This window comes from Nematolebias whitei, chromosome 7 (genome assembly GCF_014905685.2).
Source record: "Nematolebias whitei isolate Nwh7 chromosome 7, NemWhi1, whole genome shotgun sequence".
Classification (NCBI taxonomy): Eukaryota; Metazoa; Chordata; class Actinopteri; order Cyprinodontiformes; family Rivulidae; genus Nematolebias; species Nematolebias whitei.
Window position 1 is genome coordinate 9627348 of NC_056504.1, and position 21611 is coordinate 9648958.

At 38.1% G+C, this 21611-nt stretch overlaps 1 protein-coding gene across 1 annotated transcript in view; it reads left to right on the top strand.

The window, feature by feature from the left end:
• The window catches only part of slc2a9l2 (solute carrier family 2 member 9, like 2), a 221143-nt gene that overhangs the window by 105863 nt on the left and 93669 nt on the right, over positions 1-21611 (top strand). Inside the window, exons 11-12 of the mRNA XM_037679110.1 lie at positions 9920-10021; positions 10159-10234. Coding sequence (XP_037535038.1) covers positions 9920-10021; positions 10159-10234 — 178 coding nt within the window. The remainder of the gene's footprint in view (positions 1-9919; positions 10022-10158; positions 10235-21611) is intronic.

A 21611-nucleotide genomic window follows, 5' to 3' on the forward strand; every position in this document is an offset into this window, starting at 1 on the left:
TCCATCCATCCATCCATCCATCCATCCATCCATCCATCCATCCATCCACTTTACCTGCATCTTCCTTTTTGGGTCACGGGGGTCACTGGTGCCAATGTCCAGCTGTCACTGTGCAAGAGGCGGGGGACACCTGGACAGGTCTCCAGTCCATCACAGGGACACATAGAGACAAACAAACATTCACTCTCTCACTCACACCTAGAGACAATTTAGAGTTACCAATCAGTCTAACATGCATGTTTTTGGTCTGTGGGAGAAAACCAGAGTACCTGGAGAAATCCCACGCATGCACGGAGAAAACATGCAAATTACATCAAGAAAGGTCCCCAGCTGGGATTCGATCTCGTGACATTCTCACTGAGATGCAACAGCTCTACCAACTGAGCCACTGTGCCGCCCGAATGAGAATTTGAAAAATGTTTTTGAAGCAATGCCATTTCATCTCACAGATTCATCAGCTCTGAGCAAGTCTTTCAAATGATCTCATTCACATATTATATAAATCAAATGGGGTAAACTGAATAAATGCTCTTTAGCTGGAGATAACCTCTGTATTTGTTCCTACTTTGACCACACTCACACAAAGAAATCTGCATGAAAGATTAATAGTTTGGCACTCTCCAGTTTGGCTTTCATGACTTTGGGGTATTCTTCTGCTTCAGAGGACTTGACTCCAAAACACATCATCTTTTTATTCTGCATCACAAGCAATATTACAAATATCTGCTTTCATTTCCCTCACCAGATTGTCTTTGAACCTGTTCAAGTACTTTCAGACATATATATAATTTATTTCCTTGAACAGTTTGCAAGATTGTGTTTCGTTGTTATGTTTACTTATGTTTTTATTTTTATAAGCAAACATTTTACAGATTAATGCTGTTCTTAGTTTTAGGCAGTTCACACAGAAATAAATGAAATCTATCTTAAGAAACAAAGAAGAAAAAAAAACTCCTTTATGATATACAAGTAGGCAACATCTGTCCTTTCACTTAAACAACAGAAAGTATTTCATTCCTTCGATCTATTTTCTAGCTATTTCAGTTTTTAGCTTATTGACTAAATCAGATTGTTTCTTGAAGCAATTTAACATCACTGCTTCAAAACCATTACTTTGTTAGTTGCAAACTCAAGTCATGAATATGAAATTTGTATGATTTATTTTATTTTTCCTATTTAAATATGCAAATGTAGTTGAGAGAAAGTCTGAATTATTGTTTTTATGGATTAAACTGGCAGGCGATTTATCACAGGATCTGTTTGATTCAGTTAACTTTTGTGAACGTAAAACAAAGGTGAGCCGTCAGCCATCTGTGAATTCAGTAAAGTTTTATTCATTTGTTCAAACAAAGTTTTGTTTTCTGTATTTCTTTACTTTTTTTAGGGCAGGTTGTAATTTAATGAAAAAGAAAAGCTTGAGTTATTTTTAAAATTATTATTATTTGCTTTGTACTGGTGGAAGAAGTATGGTTGGTTGTGTTTCAGGCACATCTGTCTGCATATTTGTGCACAAAAACTTTATATGAATCTCCAGAAACCTGATGGATTTGTAGTAAACCCATCAGATTACTCGAGTCTATATTGTCAGCTGAATAGAAATATTTCAATAATAATAATAATACACTTTATTTATATAGCACCTTCCAACAATGCCTTGCATTGATCAAAGTGCTTTACAAGATAAAACAAATAAAAACAGCGCACAATAAATCAGTGCAAATTAAAAACAGTCACAAAAAATAAGGTAATAGGATAAAAAAAAATACTAAAAGTTAGACATTTAAAGTCCTTTTAAGTAAACAGGGCTTCAACTTGGTTTTGAACAAAACCAGATCAGAGATGGCACGCATAGTATTCCAGGCTGCAACAGAAAAAATGTACAGAATAGCTTTTTTTATTCATCTCCCCTGAACTCGTTTAAATTATTTTACAAATATTTCATCTTGTGAAACACACCAAGGAGAGAGAGTAAAACAGAAACAAATATGAACCATTAAATATAACATGTTTTCTACTGACCTCCTGCCCCGTTTTCTGCACCCCCCACTGGGCAAAAGTCCTTTCACTGCAGCACGCTTGTCACTATTCGACTGGCTAACGTTCAAGAGCGGAGGAATCTGTGCCACTCCACATTAATTCACACACATCCGTTCATGTCGTCACACTCTGCAGCCCTTTGGCCCATTACCATTCAAACACAGACAAATGATCGTGGAATGTGAAAATGGACGCAATTTAAGTGACACCTAATCTTGTTTTTCTTTTGGTGGATCCCTTCTGAAGGAGTTGCTGCAGCAAGTGAACTCGCACAGAATTTAGAAAATAAAATAAAACCGAGAGAAGAAAAATGGAAAGGCAGACCGGAGTTGTTTGAAGGCACAAGGACAGCAACTTTTGAAAACTTTGCAAAAACCACCAAACAGTTTTGAGTTGTATGAATTTGACAAAGTTTTCTACAAACTGAATCTTCCTACCCACACAAACTTTGCACTCTCACTTGTTGAATCATCAAAATGCACAAAGACTCACAGACATCATTACTTCTGTTTAGAAATTTCTCTTTAAAACTAAAAAGAGAGGATTAAAAAAAACAAAACTAATTACATCTTCTACATGAAACTCTAAACACATAAGAAACATTTCTGATCTCAAGATGCTTCTGCTACTATCCATCCATCCATCCATCCATTATCTTTACCCGTTTATTCCATTTTAGGTCACGGGGGTCGCTGGTGCCCATGTCCAGCAATCACTGTGCTAGGGGCGGGGTACACCCTGGACGGGTCGCAAGTCCATCACAGGGCCACATAGAGACAAACGAGACAAACAACCATTCACTCTCTCACTCACACCTAGGGACAATTTAGAGTTACCAATCAGCCTAACATGCGTGTTTTTGGTCTGTGGGAGGAAACTGGAGTACCCGGAGAAAACCCACGCATGCACGGAGAGAACATGCAAACTCCACCCAGAAAGGCCCCTGGACCGGGGTTTGAACCAAGGACCTGCTTGCTGAGAGGCAGCAGCTCTACCAGTTGCACCACCGTGCTGCCGCTTCTGCTACTAATTCATTTTTAAATAATCACTATTAATTATCATTTCTGCACCTAATTTCTGCTGTACTTGTTTTATAAAGTGTACTGCCACTGAGTGACAGACAGATGATCATTTTGCTTCTAAAGAGCCTCTGAAAATAACCTTAACATTTTTTTTTCTAGGTTATTGGTACATTTTTATACAGATAATAAATGAAAATGTCAGCATTACTAACACAAATCCCAAATTACTGTTGTCCTTTAAAGACGGTGTTAAAGTTCTGGTGTCATCATTGTTGTATATTTTCTCGTTCAAACCCTGATGGTGCAGAGGTTGGAGTGAATGGAAGGGCCTGAGTTGCCTCGAGCTGCAGCCGGTTGTCTAAAATGACTCATCTGCTTCTTGATGTGATGAGTTGTGACCAGACATTTTAATCCGGTCAACCGTGACAGCTGAAAGTTATCTGACTGTCGAGTTGGCCACCGGCTTCGGATGTTATCAGCCAGTAAATGGCCGTTATTAGTTGTTATCATCTCCATATTAAGCGGTCAGACTGCCCCTCCTGTACCTCCTAGTAGGTTTAAAGGTACATTGTTAGCAATGATAATAGGCTCTGTTTTTCATAATAGCTTCACATGGTTAGGTTTAGAGTAAAGGGTTTGACGATTAGGTTTACGGTCGTAGTTAAGTTTAGGCACATGGGTAAGGGGGTTAAATTTAGGGTAGGTCCTTTGGGTCAGGTGTAGGCTTACGTTTAGGAAAAGGGTTACATGAGCTGGAAAAAACCAAAAAAGACACTTCCTGCTTTACCCCCGTGCAACGCTGCCTAATATCAGCAATAATAACGATAATAGCGTACCTTTAAACCTACTAGTAGGTAGGTGGGACAGTTTGACTGCTACGTATGGGGATGATAACAACTAATAACGGCCATTTAATGGATTGTTAACATCCGAAGCCGCTCAGTTGGCCAAGAAGTACTATTCATTATTTCTATGTCTGTTTGTCTCTTAGAGGCTTTATTTAATGCAGCTAAATCAATATAAATGATCTTTTTGTCCCCCTTTGTGGAGTACCCTCCATTCTTCTATTTGTGTGCTGGATAACTTGAAAAATGCACAATGTGCCATCTTCCATTTTGATGTGTGACAGCATCTACGTGTAATGGTAAATGGTAAGTGGACTGTACTTATACAGTGCCTTTCTATCTAATCAAGATTCTCAAAGTGCTTTACACTACAATCTGTGTCCTCATGTACCCATCCATACAGCACTCTACTAGATCTCGACAAAGCTAATTGAATAAATCATCCTAAAGAGACTAATCAGTGCTTTAGATCACATTCGTACACCAATGGGACACACATCAGAGGCAATGAGGGGTTCAGTGTCTTGCCATGGGACACTTCAGCATGTGACTGCTGGTGGATTCAAACTCCCAACTCTTGCATTGGAGGACGACTGCTCTAACCACTCAGCCACAGCTGCCCAATAAATAATTACCATAATAAAGGTCACTATTGAAAATTGGGTTGCCACAGCAAAATCCAAGATGGCCACCATCATACATTTTAATATATGTCAACTGGTCACCCCGATCATTTGAGGAAACTTTGCTTTCTAGTTTTTAAATTGCTCAAAAGTATGGTTTCCTCAAAATATTGTGATGGTTGTTGGGGTGGCTGAGGAATGTTCTATTGTGGCTGGCCAAGGCCACCATGGGCCACCCCCTAGCTCCTCCCATGCACCTGGTGGTGAATAAAATTTTTCCCTCCACTCACCAGGATCCATCAATGTGCGTCGCTTCAAACAAGCAAAACATTACAAAAATGAAAAAATAAAAACTACCTCCCTTCTTATATACAGTTTGTCTCTGACCCACTTGAACATCTTGCATTAAAAAGATTAAGGTTAACTTTACTGTTCATTTCCTGCCCAGAAAAACACTCACCTCAAAAACTACAAACATTCACTATTCAAATCCTTCAGCGTTGAGAGACATCGGCGTACCGCTTGTTCTTATTTACAGTAGGTGCACAAAAGAAAGAAGAAACAGCTCGAGGCATCGTTTGAAGTCTAATGACTTTAGCTACATTTTAGTGAGTAGGTTGCTGTTATAATTGATCTTTTACTAAAACACAATTGACAAGCCAGACTAAGTGACAGTAATGAATTTAAACATGTTAAAGCCAGAAATATGAATGTTGAACTGGTTTTATGCGCACCGAGTGATGCACATGACAACGCTCTGACTCCCGGGTTCAGTCTGTTGCTGGTGATTAATTATTCAGGTGTAGGAAAGACAAACTTCTGTATCTACTCTTTTAAACTGTCTCTTTCTCTTAGACCCACACACACATGCACACGTATGCAAGCTCATAAATATCCATTCTCAGAAATCTTCAGAGACCCTAATGAGCTGGTAGTATGCTGGAGGTTGGTTCTTGTGTGTTTCTGGGCTGTGAGTAGCATCTGGGAAAGAAATGTCTTAAGCACACAGGGAGGACGTCCACTGTGATATTTATTTGGAGATACACGCATACAGTGTACTGAGACTATTATCTCTTGCATGTAGAGGAAATCCAAATTAAACATTGATGCAGTTTGGGGCATACCAACAGGAAAATGCTCCGACGAAGAAAATAATTTAAGGTTTAAAGCAGGTTTCTACTTTAAATTCCTTAAAGCAAGGGTGTCCAATTGGGATCCTCTGGGGGCCACTATCCTACATGTTTTAGAAGTTTCCCTGCTCCAGCACACCTTATTAGAATTAATGAATGATTACCAGACTTCTGCAGGATATGAAGAGGTAATGTAACATTGAATCAGTTGTGTTGGAGCAGAGAAACAAGTAAAACATGCAGGATAGTGATCTACAAAGACCAGGATTGGAGACCCCTGACTTAAAGAAATGTACATCGTCCAGGACTTTTTAATACCAGAGTTTTAAGCTAAGATAATATTATAATGACAAGGAACAGAGTTAATTTTGGGATCAAATGGGTAAATGTAGTGAACCAGATGACCTCAAATCTACCAGATGGACAGAGACTGTTATTTTCATTGATCTGAATAAGTCTGGGCCATCTGATGAACTTTCTTTCTTGAATAAATCAAGCAGAAAAGACAATTCTTTATAATCATTACTGTCTTACAAATGTTTTGATAATCAAATTGTGTTAGTTCACTCAATGCTTTACAGGTTGAAAAGAACTACTCATTTTTATTTTACATAAACAGTAAGTAATGATTTTTATTCCTCATTCAGAGAAGAAATCACCTGAATATGCCTTTCTTGATTTTCTGTCTGAAATGAGCAAGTCGTAAGTGTGTGAAAGTTGAGGCTTCGGTCAGCTAAATGTTTACTGAAGAAGAAATGTCATGTTTAAACTTTTTCAGAAGATTACCAAGAGTAGACTCCAAAAAGTCTGCTGCTTCTGCAATAATCTTTTCTGTATGTTAAACAAGTTTCATTCTCTGACCTCGACTGTTGATAAACACCTTACGTCAAAACCACTCCTCTTTCTGGTCCTTCCACGAATCAGAAAGCTCTAAATTGAACAGGAAGTAAACTCATTTAAAAAATGTGACAACTTCCCAGTTCAAGTCAGAATTCAAGAATTCCAGAATTCCAAGAGATTGAGAGTTCTGGAGAACGTGAGAGTTCCAAGATTGAGAGTGCAGTCGGTTCTGAAAGCTTCAGAGCAATGAAGAATCCAGAGGTTTTTTGGGGATTATAATTCTGTTTTGAGCTAACCACGCACGACTCTCTGAAGGTTTGGTAGCTCTCGACGGAGACGCTGAAACGAGTCAGAAAGGAACTACTCCAAGGCTGATTCATCATCAACAGGTAGATGGTTCTATTTTGACCAAGTGTACCGTGAGAAGCTGAGATCGGACGGAGCGTGCAACTTCTGGTCAAACAGATTAAATTCCCTCACATATTTCCTCTGTAAGATAAATCTCAATTTAATCTTAAACTCTTCTCTCTCATAAATCAGTACAGATATTTTTAGAAATGTCTGAAGCAAAGTCCTCAAATCACCGCCGAGTGATTTGAAGTTCATTTTCTGTGAAACTGTCTGTTATTATTTTCATATTTTGCCAAATTAATGTAAATGTTTGATGTTAAACTTTGATTTTGAAAATAAATGATTCCATTCATTTGATGGGTCAAAGGTAATAACGTCTCTCGTTCGCATTCCTTTAAATTCAATGCACGACATTACACAGTCAGAAAAATGAAGAACTCGTGAATATTGTATGCATATATAATTCATATATTTGTCATACAACAAGTGACACGTACCTCACGTGACTCACTACATAAATTATGCTATACATATTCTTATTTGCTTGGAGTTAGAATTAAAGATGACTTTCAGCGATTTTCACACAAAACTTTTGTCCATTTTCTATAAAATTGACAAGCGTTAACACCGTTGATATACATTAATAGTAAATAATGTATGTTGAGGTCAAAATCATTTGTCCATCCATCCATTATCTTTACCCGCTTATTCCAATTTGGGTCACGGGGGTCACTGGTGCCCATGTCCAGCAATCACTGTGCGAGGGGTGGGAGACGACATGTACATAATGCAAGTCCATCACAGGGCCACATAGAGACGAACGAGACAAACAAACATTCACTCTCTCACTCACACCTAGGGACAATTTAGAGTTACCAATCAGTCTAACATGCATGTTTTTGGTCTGTGGGAGGAAACCGGAGCACCCGGAGAAAACCCACGCATGCACAGAGAGAACATGCGAACTCCACCCAGAAAGGCCCCTGGACCGGGGTTTGAACCAAGGACCTGCCTGAGAGGCAGCAGCTCTACCAACTTTTTTCTATAGCCTCATGACATCCTACTGATTAAGAAGGATTATTTTAGTGCACTTTAAACTAGGTGTCAGAGCCCAGTGTGAAAAAAGACTAAAATGTGTGAGATAACTGAGTATGAACTTACATCCACTGCTAAATGTATATTCTATAGGGGCACCTGAGTCAAGTTCTGCACAGGAAAACTCATATAAATGTAAATATGTTTCACTTATAGCAACAATGTTAAAGTCAAAGTGAAACCCAGGAAATTGACAAAGATTTGTTTCTTTTTTGATGGTATCCACTCTTGGAGACAAAGAATATCCAATTAGGATAGTGGTCATGGTTTAAAATTTATATATACTGTGGCTGCAAAACGGCTTAGTAGTTAGTACTGCTGCCTCACAGCAAGAAGGTCCTGGCATCAATCTCCGGTTTGGACTTGGGGTATTTTTGTGTGGCCTTTGTATGTTCTTCTCGCTGGTTTTCTTCAGTTATTCTGGTTTCCTCCCACAGTCCAAAAAACCTGTCTGTTAGGCTGTCTTCAGGACCAGGCATCCCTTAAAAAAGAGATCTGTGATCTCAAAGGGATTTGTCTTGTTAAATTCAATTCAATTCAGTTTATTTATATAGCACCAAGACACATAACAGCAGTTGTCTCAGGGCACTGAACAGAAACACTCACATACATAAAAAAATCAATTAGTAACATTTCCTGATGCATGCTCAATAATCCAGGTAGAAAAATCTAAAAAAGTTAAGTCTGGTCCTCTGGACATTCAAAAAACAAAACAAACAACAAAAAAAGGAGTAACATTTCGTCTTTCATCCGAAAGACATTTGCAAACTGAGATGTACCACAAACCCACCCACACAGACCAGTATTTGCAGTTTGACTCCCATCACCCTTTGGAGCACAAGTTAGGAGTCATCAGGACTCTGTATCACAGAGCAGACAGTGTCCCCACTAGCTCAGGAGCCAGGCAGAAGGAGAAATCCCACACAAGACAGGCTCTAGACTAGAGCAATGTGGATATCCTAACTGGGCCTTCCTGAAAGCAGAGAAGAAACCCAAACAGGACTCCAGTCAACCATCAGGTGAAAAGGAGGAACCCAGACCCAGACCAGTGCCATTCCATATGTTGAGGGAGTATCAGAGAAACTGAGACGTTTATTTTCTAAACATAACGTCCAGTGGCTTTAAAACCCCAAAATACATTACGGCAAAGACTGGTTCATCCCACAGATCCAGTCCTCTGGCACAAACAGAGTAATGTTGTGTATGCTGTTCAGTGTCAGGAGGGCTGTGATCAGTCTTACATCGGGGAAACTAAACAGCCACTGGCCAAAAGGATGGACCAGCACAGAAGATCAACATCATCAGGCCAGGACTCTGCGGTCTACACTCATCTCCAGGCCAGCGGTCACTCTTTCAGGGATGAAGATGTTCACATCCTGGACAGAGAGGAACGATGGTTTGAGAGAGGAGTAAAGGAGGCCATCTTTGTGAAAAGAAATCGTCCATCATTAAACAGGGGTGGAGGCCTCCGGGTTCAATTGTCCCCCTCTTACAATGCTGTGATTGCTAGTATCACTCAACCCCCTGTGAATAGTAAACAGCCATCAGTGTGCTAATGATCCATTGTTAGGCTGATGGTCCTTCTTGACCATGTGAGCAGCTGGTTTTGGTTTTCAGCAGCAAACAGGTTGATCCACTCTGAGAAGGTGCTATTTATAAGACTGAGCTGAATACAGCACCTCAGACCGAGGAAGTCTTTCAGATGAAAGACGAAACGTTTCTACCTTTTTTGTTTTGTTTTGTTTTTTGAATGTCCAGAGGATCAGATTGAACTTTTTTAGAATTAGTAACATTATTTATTTAAGGTAGGGTAGGGTAGCCAGCAGTTTGCATTAAATAACAGTAACTTAATGATATTTTTAAATAAATGTCAAATAGACATCAACAAATGTACTCATCTGTAAATTGATACTTTAATTTAGAATAAACTGCATCCATTGCAGTGAATTTATCAGTTCATTTTCTGCTGTGTTCAGGGTCTGGTGATAGAGCGAGTTGGAAGAAGACCCCTCCTCATATTTGGTTTCTCCTCCATGGCTGTATTCTTCAGCTTGCTTACAGTTTTTCTCAACATCCAGGTAAATCATTTGTTCTCTTCTTCAAACCATACTGTATGTGAATTGCTGTCTTACTATATTGGTAGTTATTGTGAGCAAACAATAATCTCTCAATGAATGCTTTTTTGCACTTTAACCTTACTCTTGTCTGCTTTCAGGATAGTGTTTCATGGATGCCTTACCTCAGTTACGTCTGTATACTGGCTGTGATTGCAGCCTTTTGCTCTGGACCAGGTAAAGCTTCCATTTTTTATCCAAACTGTATTTAAAATAAACAGTGTAAATGCCCTGGACACATGAAGAGATTGGCTTCTTTAAATTTGCCTGTAAATCAGTGTGGTCTCTGTTGATTAATCAATGTGACTTTCCCCATCTGCACTCTGGAATAATTAGCAAACTAGCATGCCACTGATCCTCACAGTGAAAAGTGTTGTCCTATATTAGCATACTAAGCAGGAGCTATACATTATTATATATGCATGGCTCTACACATGCACTATGGATGGTGTGAGTGCACGCTTTGCATCTTGGTGTGAGGTCGACTTTGTGTCAAGGTGAGGCCACTGCTGTCTCACCGCGCACATCGGTTAGGAGTAATTACATCTCTGGGGAGGGGTGGTTGTGGGAGTGTGTTGCAGTGAAGTGCTCACACAATAAGATGAAGATCCTTCACAATTGTCACATATGGAACATAAAGTGAAGTTTGCTACATTTTTATACCGGGATCATGGTCTTGGAAGTGTAAAATATCTTGAGGCAAACACAAATGCAGGTAGCATGGCACTGCCACCTCTCTATATAAAAACACTGCGGTCATTAATGTCTTGCTCATGAACATTATATGGAAATCATAGAGAAAGGAGAGATTTTTTTTCCATGCACGTGGATAATTTATGGCCTCTTGAAACAATTGAAGCTTCTCAATGGGAGGGGAAGAGCAGAATATACTCGCGAGGGATGGCCCCTGTAGTGTTTAGAGCCTTTGAGTGGATAAATGAGAAGCCATAGTTCCTCTGAAGTTGCTTCACCATGGGAACGGTGGCCCAGATATTTCAGTTGTACAACAAAGTAAATGTTCCCCTTTAAAAAGGTAACATGGATATATTCCTGTTCAACATACCAAGGGGTATAACCACAGCTTGTTTTCTTTTTTTACGTCCATGTTTCAAATTACCTTTTATTCATATTTTTAAATGCCGAGTTTTTATTTGTATTTTTCTTTCCTATAATGGATCCATCTATTTTCCATAACCTACTTCCAGTTGTTCTGGGGTTATGGGGAGATGGGTGAGGTTGAACATTTGTGTTCAGCTGAAAAGTCTTTTTTATTGTCTGAACCCTTCAATGAAATGTTATCCATTTTGTTGACAAAGTAAATATATCTGTGTATCTTGGATAATATACAGTATGAACAGTTTTTTCTTATCTTTGCCTTCCAGCCACAAAACATTTCATTTTTAGTTTGACTTTGTGTTTTACTTTCCAGTCCATGTTTGTACCACAAGTTTTTTCTTCAGTTCTTCTTTTGAAGTTTTTAATGCTGTTATTTATAAAATACATTGTATCATCTATTATTTTAGTTTCCATATTTTGATGTAGTTATTCTTTTTTTTTTCTATTTAGACACATTGTATTTTTTTAATTTCTTAGGGTTTTTTTTTGTCTTTATTTAAAGATCATCAAATGTTTTAACTGCTTAGGTACATACAACAATCTTTCTACTAGTGGTCATTTGTTAAATCAGTAAATATGATTGACCTATTCCTTAAATTGTTTAAATTACATTAAAAAAATTTCTATTATTTTAGATATTACATTTTCAGTTTCTTTACACAGAGCACTCCTCTCTTTGCCAGTCTGATATTTGCAGCAAATCAAAGCCTTTATTTGCACTCATATCACTCGAGACAGAGTAATACTCAGATTTCTCCTTCACCTACAGGCTGTATCTTCTAATGTTCTGTTTTGGATTAACTTATGTTGCACTTGATGTGCCTCAGCAAAAGATAATTTGTGATGTGTTTTGGGATTTTCCAACTTTCCACAGAGTAGGAAGAGAAACTTCTTCCTTTCTCCTCCTCTATTTAGGTGCTTTAACCCAAATCATGGGTTTTGAAGATATTTGTCATTATTCAAAGTAGGAACACACCTTTCAGTCTTTATGGTTATATTACCACTATCCCACCCTTTGTTGCAACATTTGCTACAATCTGTAAATTCATAATTTGTAGACCTATTGTAGATGTTACATTACCCCTCAACTTTTCATCATCCTATTTACCTTTCTGCTTACTTTCACTCACACACCTTATCTCGAGTCATCTGCTTTTATTGCGTTCATGAATGGTACTGAACTCCCCTCCCCCACCCCAACAAAATACATTATGAGGTAAAACATAACTCTTAAATATGTGTTTGCAATGTTGCAATTGAGCATGCATCAGGGTAATCAGTGCAGAATGAGCAGGTATCCCTAATCTTGTGAATTATTGTTTGTAAAAAGCAACTTTAAATGTGCACATTACTTTGTGTTATAATAATACAACACAGAGTTTAGAAGGGCCTATGAATTATGCATGTCTATGTTGTCCCATTTGACAGTGTGATCAATAGGCTTATTTGTGCCTTCACAGTGGCCTGGATGGTCTATGTTGCTTTTATAGGCCACTACTGCAGTTGTCAAACTTGCACAAAGTCAGCACAATAGCCACAACACACTCACATCAAGGGGGGTACTGTGGTGTTGGTATAATGCTGTAAAGGCTTGACAGAACATACTGAGTATCTACAAGATCTCCAGCACAAAAAGGGTTTCTTCTTCTTGTGTTTTTCTGGTGGTTGGATTTTGAACATTACCATCTGAAGTACTAACAGCATACATTTTTCTGTAATTTATTTTTTAAACTTTGTCAGTCACATAAAAAAATAAAGTTTTAGCGGCATACTCAGTGTGTTGGAGAGATGCTAATCATTTCCAACAAGTTGCTTCCCATTACAATAGTAAGCCATATTATGAAAAGGGATTTGTTCATGTCTTGTGGAAGTTTTTTTATTTACCAATGTTATTTGAGTCATGTGATGGACTTATGTCCAGTTCAGAGTGCACCCCACCCTAAAACAAGGACTGTTGGAGATAATACCAGCTCCATTAGAAATTGTTGAATTTCTAAAGAGTATTACCATCTATATGACATTAAAATAAACATCTCGGTGCTTGTAGAAAGCTTAACCTTGAGAGCTTAAGCTTGAGAATTTCTTCTTCACATGGGCGCTCCCCTCTGTCTAATTCAAACTCCAGTTGGTCCACAATGTCAGACCCATTGGCCCATTAGATCTATGAAGCTGTCTGGTCTGAGACTTTTCTGTATCAGTCCCAAAATCCCCATCATTTTCAAATTTCTGACTATCTGGAGCCATTGAACCTCATTAACACATCTGGACCTACCTCTCCCTGCAATCTTCATTGTTTCTGGGTTCTGGGTAATCATGTCTCAAGTGATAAAACTTATATTTTAAAAATTTCTTCCAGACTTTTCTTTAGTCATCATTCTACTAAAGTCCTGATGTCAAAGTTTGGTCATGGATGACGTGCACTGAGTTTGGACCTTGTAGTTCAGACTTTTTGCTTGTTTGAGTAAACTCTTTACAAAGATATTTGCTCGATTAATTCAAATGGATGTTGAAGTGCTCTGATAAGATGCATCCGTGTGCAATATTTTATAACAAAGGGATCAAGTGGATAAATGTGATAGTGGGTTGAGTGTCTCTTTTAGTTCAGGTAAACACACAGACGTCATATAAAATCACCATAGAAAATTTATGGAAAATCATTACTGGTTTGGTTGTACAGGCTCTTCATGTGTCATTAATGCTGTTTTAAGATGCACATTTGTAGGATTATTGGAAACAGTTGGAGCAATAGACAAATATTTTTTAGCAAGACATATTTTTAGATAATTTGAGGCATGATCAATTGGAACCAATGTCCGCTGAGACATTAACATTGCATTGCCAAGACACAAATGTTGGCTCCCTTTGTGCATATATATCTGGTCAAAGTGAATGTGTGTAGGACTCACTGTATAAATCCTGACACGTTTACACCAGAGGCAGTCAAACAACTTGTAAGAAAATGGGTAGAGATTAGAGTTTGGAGATGATGAGAAGAAGTTTCATGTTTTATTCATATATATATATATATATATATTGCCCATCGTAATGCTTCGAGGTGTCTTTTCTCTAAAACCTGGTGTTTGAGCCAAGTTATTTGAAAGAAAAACAAATCAAAGCATTCAATTTAAGTTTGCTTTAATCTGCTTGCTCTAAGATTCTGACACTGTCATCTCATTAATTGATTGATTCTCTTTGCTGTTGAAGGCTGCCCTCTTGTCAGTAATGAGACCCCCCCACCCCCACCCCCGAGTTTTTTTGTAACTTAGCTGAGCATGAAAACTAATAAGGCCACATGTAAGAAACTAACAAGACAAGAGGCAAAGCAACATGCAACTGCTCTGTTTTTACATTCTGCATTGGGAAAAAGAAGACATCTGGCATGTTGATAAGAATAATACTGTAAAGGCTATATATGCATCTGAATACAATTTTTTGAAGATATCTCCTACAGAGCAGGGCGAGACATTTTTTTCATGTATCTTGCAAAAAGTAAGAAAGCATCTACACTGAACAGATTGTCAATGTTTCCATGTGAGACAGCAGAGACTGACACATCCCCAAAGGTGCTATGACAGGCTCATTAGTTTGGGTCCAGCACCTCTTCCTGCATTCTTCAGGTGTTTCTGTGAGTGCCTTTACTGTTCAATATGACACTTTTAAATAAAACCACTTTTATTTTTCCCATAGTCCAGATGCCATTTCAAATCCATGGAGTGCAGTGGGAGTAGAAGCTCATGGGTATTTTAGCACCTGGAGAGGGTGGTCACAGTTTTTTCTTAACTCCCTCGGTTGGTTAAGACATATTTTACTAGATTAAGGAACAAAAGTGTCAGAATTTAATGTTTTTTTCAGTTCCTTTATGCTGAAATGGCTCCCCAAGGGTAGACATAGGTGGTTTTTATGTTTAACATTAAAGAAATTCCAGGTGAGTTTCATAATCTTGTGAGTACAGTACTCTTAGAAAAGGCTTTAAAACATAAGCCTCAAAAATTATTTTTGTGTGGCGAAGCTCCAATTTGCAGCTGAATTTTAAACGATGGTTTCAATAACAACACTGTTACTATTTTTGGAAACACTGGTAAACTGCAGCACCATATTAGCTCCCAAACCATTTAGCAATAATTCTGATAATAAAGCTTGGTTCAATGCCAGTTGGAACATGGTAATACTGCATTCCACTTGGAAGTTGAAATGTTGATGTTTTAAGTTGGAAAAATAAACTAGAATTCACCTCAAAATCAGAAATCAGACTCGTCAGAGATCCTTGACCAGTCTCAACTTCATAATCCAGTAGCCTATGTCTGACTCACATGTAAAAAGTTGTCACAGCCGCAGTAATCAACTTTTTATTTTAACATTTCTCAATTTGTATCTCAGTGTCCACTCACACAATATGTTCCAACCACTATTAGCAACATTAATAGTTGTTTGTTTGATTGTATGCAACGCAAAGAGTTCTATTGTTATTGGTTTGTATTGCTAATTGTTGTTAGCCTGATTCCTTAGCATAGCAATTATGAAACCCTACTGGCTTTCCAAATTCAACTGGAAGATGAAGTGCTGCAATGCAAAATAAATCCTGGTCAGGTGATTTGGCTGAGATAGAGAGAAAGACAACCATCATGTACTTACATGACTAATTTACAATACTTCTCTGTAGATGTCTCACAGAAGGACACGAAACATCTGGAAATAGAAACTTCAATATGAGTTGTCTAGAACCACTAGACTGTTGAGCAGCTTATTACTGTGGAAAAAAAAATCACTGTAATGCCACTTTGATTGTTGATATGTGCTGTTGATTATACGTGCTGCTGATCTCATGCTGCTGATTATTTCATGTTGCTGTATTCATTTGTACTCATCTATTCACACAGACTCATGTTCGTGCTGCTGTTGTTCGGCGTATTGTTTTGCACTATTAGTGTTTAGCGTATTTCTTAGTTTATATCTGAGATCCTTATTACTGTTTCTTTTACAATTTATACTTTTGCTGTTGTTGGATGTAACTGGGACCCTGTGTACACAATGTCATTCCACCTCATGTACCACATGTGATGTGAATGACAATAAAGAACCTTGAACTTTGAACCCTGAGATATTCATCCTTACCAGCTGTTTTTTATGAGCAATGATCACTGTGGTGAAAAAAAAAAAAATCATTACTATCAAAGTGTTTTTGTAGAAAATAATATTTCAGCTTCATTGTTTGGATTAAAAAACATACAGTACATTCAAGAACAACTCACTGAATGAAGAAGTGAGAGGAGCAGCAGCAACTCCTGTACAACCCTGCACTCCCGCTGGTACACAAACAAATATGAGTCATGTTGTTCCCTAAATAGACTGAATGAAAACAGGAGTGATGATTCTGTATTGACTTCCTCATTACAGCAGTAGAGCCCACCCTCCCAGAATCCTTCCCTCCTGGGGGGATAGTGGGATAATGTGTGAAGTCCTCCAGACTGTGGAAACACTGTGTGCCAAGTGACTGCTGGCCGATGCAGGCTGGCCCTGTAGTCAGTTCCTGAAGAACAGATGCTGATGTGGTGAAGACCTGTGCAATTACAACTTCTGAGGTGTCAAAAGACATTAGCCATGTGGCCCACTGAGATTTTCTCTCTATCTTCAGGCCACACCGTTGCTGACTACAGCACCTTTCCACAGCTTTCAGGTTTCCTGGTGGGTTCAAAGTTGCAGAAAGAAAGTTATGCTTGTCTGCACAGTTGGTCCCAAAAGACTTTTGGTGTTCTGCTGAAATAACTGTCATGTTTCCAACTGTCCTCAACATTTTTCCATTAAAACATGATCAATTTTGTGTTAAAACGGTTTAAATTTAGACCGCAAAATGTTGTTTTCATTAGTTTTATCCTCTACATACATATTTTTCTCAACTTTAGCCCCCGATCACAGACTAAAGAGAGACATTGGATATACTCTCCATTTGTCCATCCGTGTTGTGTGAGTTGCATAACTTGAAAAACTCACTATCAAAAATTGGGCTTCCACATCAAAATATAAAATGGCAGCCTTCATAGATGTTTATATGTTAACTTCACAAGTTGGATAACTTGAAATATAAATGTGCCACATTCCAATTTCTATTTTGGTGTGTGGCTGCATCTAAACATCAGAAAGGTCACTATCAAAAATTAAGTTGTTACGTCAAAAATCCAAGATGGTTGCGTGAACAACAGGGCTGGATATCTGATCTCATGAAGGGTAGGATATACACACACACACACATATATATATATGCAGTAGTCCGTCGCTACTTCGCGGTTCGTTTATCGCGGACTCGCCAGGATCCTTAACTCTGTGCTGCATCAGACAATCAAAATGTCACCTACCTCTCTTCCATTACACAATGTAACTCCTGCCCACCTAAATATCTTGCTCCAAAAATATTAACATTTACTTGCATTCCCTGTTCAACTCCAATACAAAAAACACTCATCACAAAACTACAAACATTCAATATTCAAATCCTTCAGCGACATCGACGTACTGCTTGTTATGTGGGAATTTTACACAAATATAGTTTAAGCACATGTGCATTATTTTAACCAATGATCTCATCATTTTTTGTTGTTTATTTTGCCAGAATCTATTCCATCCTGTGTTAAACAAAATTCTTATCTCGTGTTTCAATGGGCAGTCAGACTGCATATATCACTTGAGGTTCCGGTGGTTTTTGGCAACAGCTTAGTTATGATAGCAGTCATCTTTTGTTCCCACAAAGCATGAATAGCTTGAATAAATTTATATTTCTTGAGTCCTCCTTTTCTTTGTTTTCCTCTTTCTAAGGCTGACATTTTAAATGACACACAAAAACAGGAAACAAGCCTGCACCACAAGCATGCACACACAGACTGCGTTGGAGGTGTAAGGGTGTGAAATGGGAAAAACTGCACAAATACACAACTGGAAATTATTAAGCTCTCAATTGTATGCCAACACCACACAACCCCTCACTGGATGTAATTTTGACAGTGATGACAAATGGTAAAACTCCTGTATTCACCTTCAGCTGACAGGTGAAAGCTTATATTGTTTCTGTCCATGTGTGTGTGTGTGTGTGTGTGTGTGTGTGTGTGTGTTTGTTTGTCAGAACTGTATCTAAAAACACTTCAGATGGTGGGGGTTAAGGGCTTTGCTCAAGGGCCCAGAGTGGGGCAAGTGAGGGTGGAGGCAGATGTGGGTGCTTCACCTTTCACACCCACATTTTGATGTTGTCGGTCAAACCAGCGACCCTCCCAGGCTTGCCTTCTCAAACCTCTGCACCACCACTCCACCCATTCAATTGTAGTAAATGTTGAAGTTTAATAAATTTAATTTTGTACTTAAATTATTACAAACATGTTAACAATATCTATTTAATATGCCGTATCGATGCCACAAGTCACACATTTTCTCCAGAGAATTCTTGTTTAGCGTCCAAATCCAGGTGACCTAAAGCCTGAAACTGTTTATCCAGCGAGAAATGCACGGAAATTCACCGACTCGTTTCACTGTCACCTCAGTTTGGCAACTTTTACGAATAACGTTCACTTATGCCTAATACTTTTTCACACCAGTAGTACTGAACTTTATCCAGTTTATGAAGCAGTCGTTTGCTGAACCCTGTAGGAGTTTTCATGCCAATCTGAAGTGGAGAAGGTTTTAGACATACAGCACACTTTCAGCTTAGCTGAAGGTTTGCATTAATTAATCAATTTCTGGTGACTCACTGATGTAAAACACGGATTAAAACATCCCCTTTATGAAAGCAAGCAAATAATTAAATACCATTACACACTCCTGCTGCCGAACATCTCATATAAACCTGTGTTGTTATGTTGGCAGGTCTAAGTGAAACTGAAGAAGACTATTTTTTTCATAAAATGCACATTTAAAATGTGAACAACAGCATTTTATATTTCTTTGTGTGATTTTCTCTCTGCTTCTCTTTGTCGTGCCTTTGACCTCCTTTCGGGAAGCCCACACTGAAAAAACTTCAGGACTAAAATAAAATAAAATAAACCTGTGAACCCCTCTGCTCGTAAAAGTGCAAGGACAAGTGATCAACAGAAGAAGAAAAAAAACAAAACAAAGACCTCGCTGCCAATGATCACTATTTTTCTCTCACATTGAACTGATGACACGGATCTCTAAAAAGAGGTTGCTAATAAAGCTGCTCAATGGACTCAACAGAAATTTGGTTAAAGAGAATTAAAAATTGACTTTTTTTCTTTTATCAAAAGGAGAAATTGCATTTTGAAATAAATCCTGCTCACAGGATAAACCTGACTACCACCCTCTGAAGCAATTAATCACACACCAACAGCTACAGACACATTTTGTGACCTTGCTGAGACAAAAACGTCACAAAATAAGATTTTCTTCGTGCCTGGTATCAATTCAGACTGGCTCGGCTGCTGTATTTCTTTCAGCTCCTCTTGATTAAAAGGAGGATAACATATGGGAACATTTTGATTGAAACATAATAACCTCCAGTGTAACGCTCCCTCTTCACTCTGCTCTTCTTATCACCTCGTACTGTCTATGATTTCTTCAACTGCTTCTCTTAGATGAAAATCCCACAGTGGCGCAGGGTGTCATTCTCAGACAAAAGCGCTGAATATTTGACCCCACTCTGGAAACCATTTAACCCTAAATGAACTTTCAGAAACACTTATCAATGTTTTCTGGCATTAAAACAGAAACAAATGGTTCAGTCTACTGCATCAGCCAACAGCTGGATTACCTTCTTAATGTAACCAGAAAAGTTTTATTTGCTTTTAAACATTATTTATGTCCCCATCCTGTTAAAAAAAGAAACAAATTGTATCAATCTGAAAGAAGAGGGATGCCAGTAATATGACAAGCTGGAAAAATAACTGAAAACCTTTTATTTTTAATTTCTCTTGCTGAAATCAAACATTTACAAATGAGTACTTCCAAAGGAAATACCAACGACTACATGAAGAACTTGTTTTTCAAATACATTTCTCAAAAAAATGGAAACCACTTGGGAGAGATTAGCAAATCGTAGTTTAGACATTTTGGTGTGAGCGTTTGTGGAAACGTTATGAACAATAAATATCTTACCTGCTGTACATAGCTCTCTCTGATCCCGAATGGTATTTTTCAAACCTTTATGGTGCTGTCAGAGAATTTTGGTCAAAGGTTATGGATGTTTTTATTACAACAAGAAGCCCAAGACACAGTCAAGGCTGTCTCTCAGGGGGTTATCTTATTTATGCCCATGAACCATGTGTTTGGGTTAGTGGAGAGAACTTGGTGAGAAGGTTGCATCTGCAGCCAAAGACACCTCCTGAGCTCTGTGAACTCTGCTGAACTGATGAGGTTATAAAAGCGAGCCGAGAAGGCAGCTAGAGGCAGATTCTCATGACTGGTCTTCATGTGTGTACTTCATGTATATTTGTGTAACCTGTCCTGAAAATCTTACAAACACAGATTAAAAATATTAACCTGCCATTGAATGTGGTTCTTTTTGGGAAAACAACATAAGTGGGAATATTTTTCTCCAACAGTTCCCAATGTAGATTTCACATTCAAGATGAAATAATGTTATTACTGATAGAAGTATTTCAAGCTGCTGCTGCCAGTATTTGTGCTTTCAAAGAACCTCAGATTATTATTTTTTTTATACCGCAAATCAATAAACTTGTAGTTAAAAAAAATCATTTGATTTCCCTGATGTTGATTTCATTTATGTTTTGTATGAGAGACAAGGTAGTATTTTGTGACTAACAATACATTTATTTAGTCATAAAATGCTAAGTTTGTCTTGTAATTTTGGAAAATGTGCTTGTAGATTAAAAAGTTTATAATTTCTGAAAGGATTTTTCTTTTTACATTTTAGTACAACAACATCAACAGAAAAATGAAAAACAAAAGAAAGGATAAACACAATACAACATACATTCGTAGGAATACACCAATTACCAATTACCAATTATAACCACTAACAAAAGGGACAGTGTACTGTTCCAGCAATGTTTTGTTGATAAAATGTACATACTAATATTTACAATATTTACTTACCTTGCGAAAGTATTTGGCCCCCTTGAACTTTTCAACCTTTTGCCACATTTCAGGCTTCAAACATAAAGATATAAAATTTTAATTTTTTGTGAAGAATCATCAACAACTGGGACACAATCGTGAAGTGGAATGGAATTTATTGGATGTGTCAAACTTTTTTAACAAATAAAAAACTGAAAAGTGGGGCGTGCAATATTATTCGGCCCCCTTGCGTTAATACTTTGTAGCTCCGCCTTTTGCTGCAGTTCCAGCTGCAAGTCTCTTGGGGTTTGTCTCTATCAGTTTTGCACATGGAGACTGAACTTCTTGCCCATTCTTCTTTGCAAAACAGCTCGAGCTCAGTGAGGTTGGATGGAGAGCGTTTGTGAACAGCAGTCTTCAGCTCTTT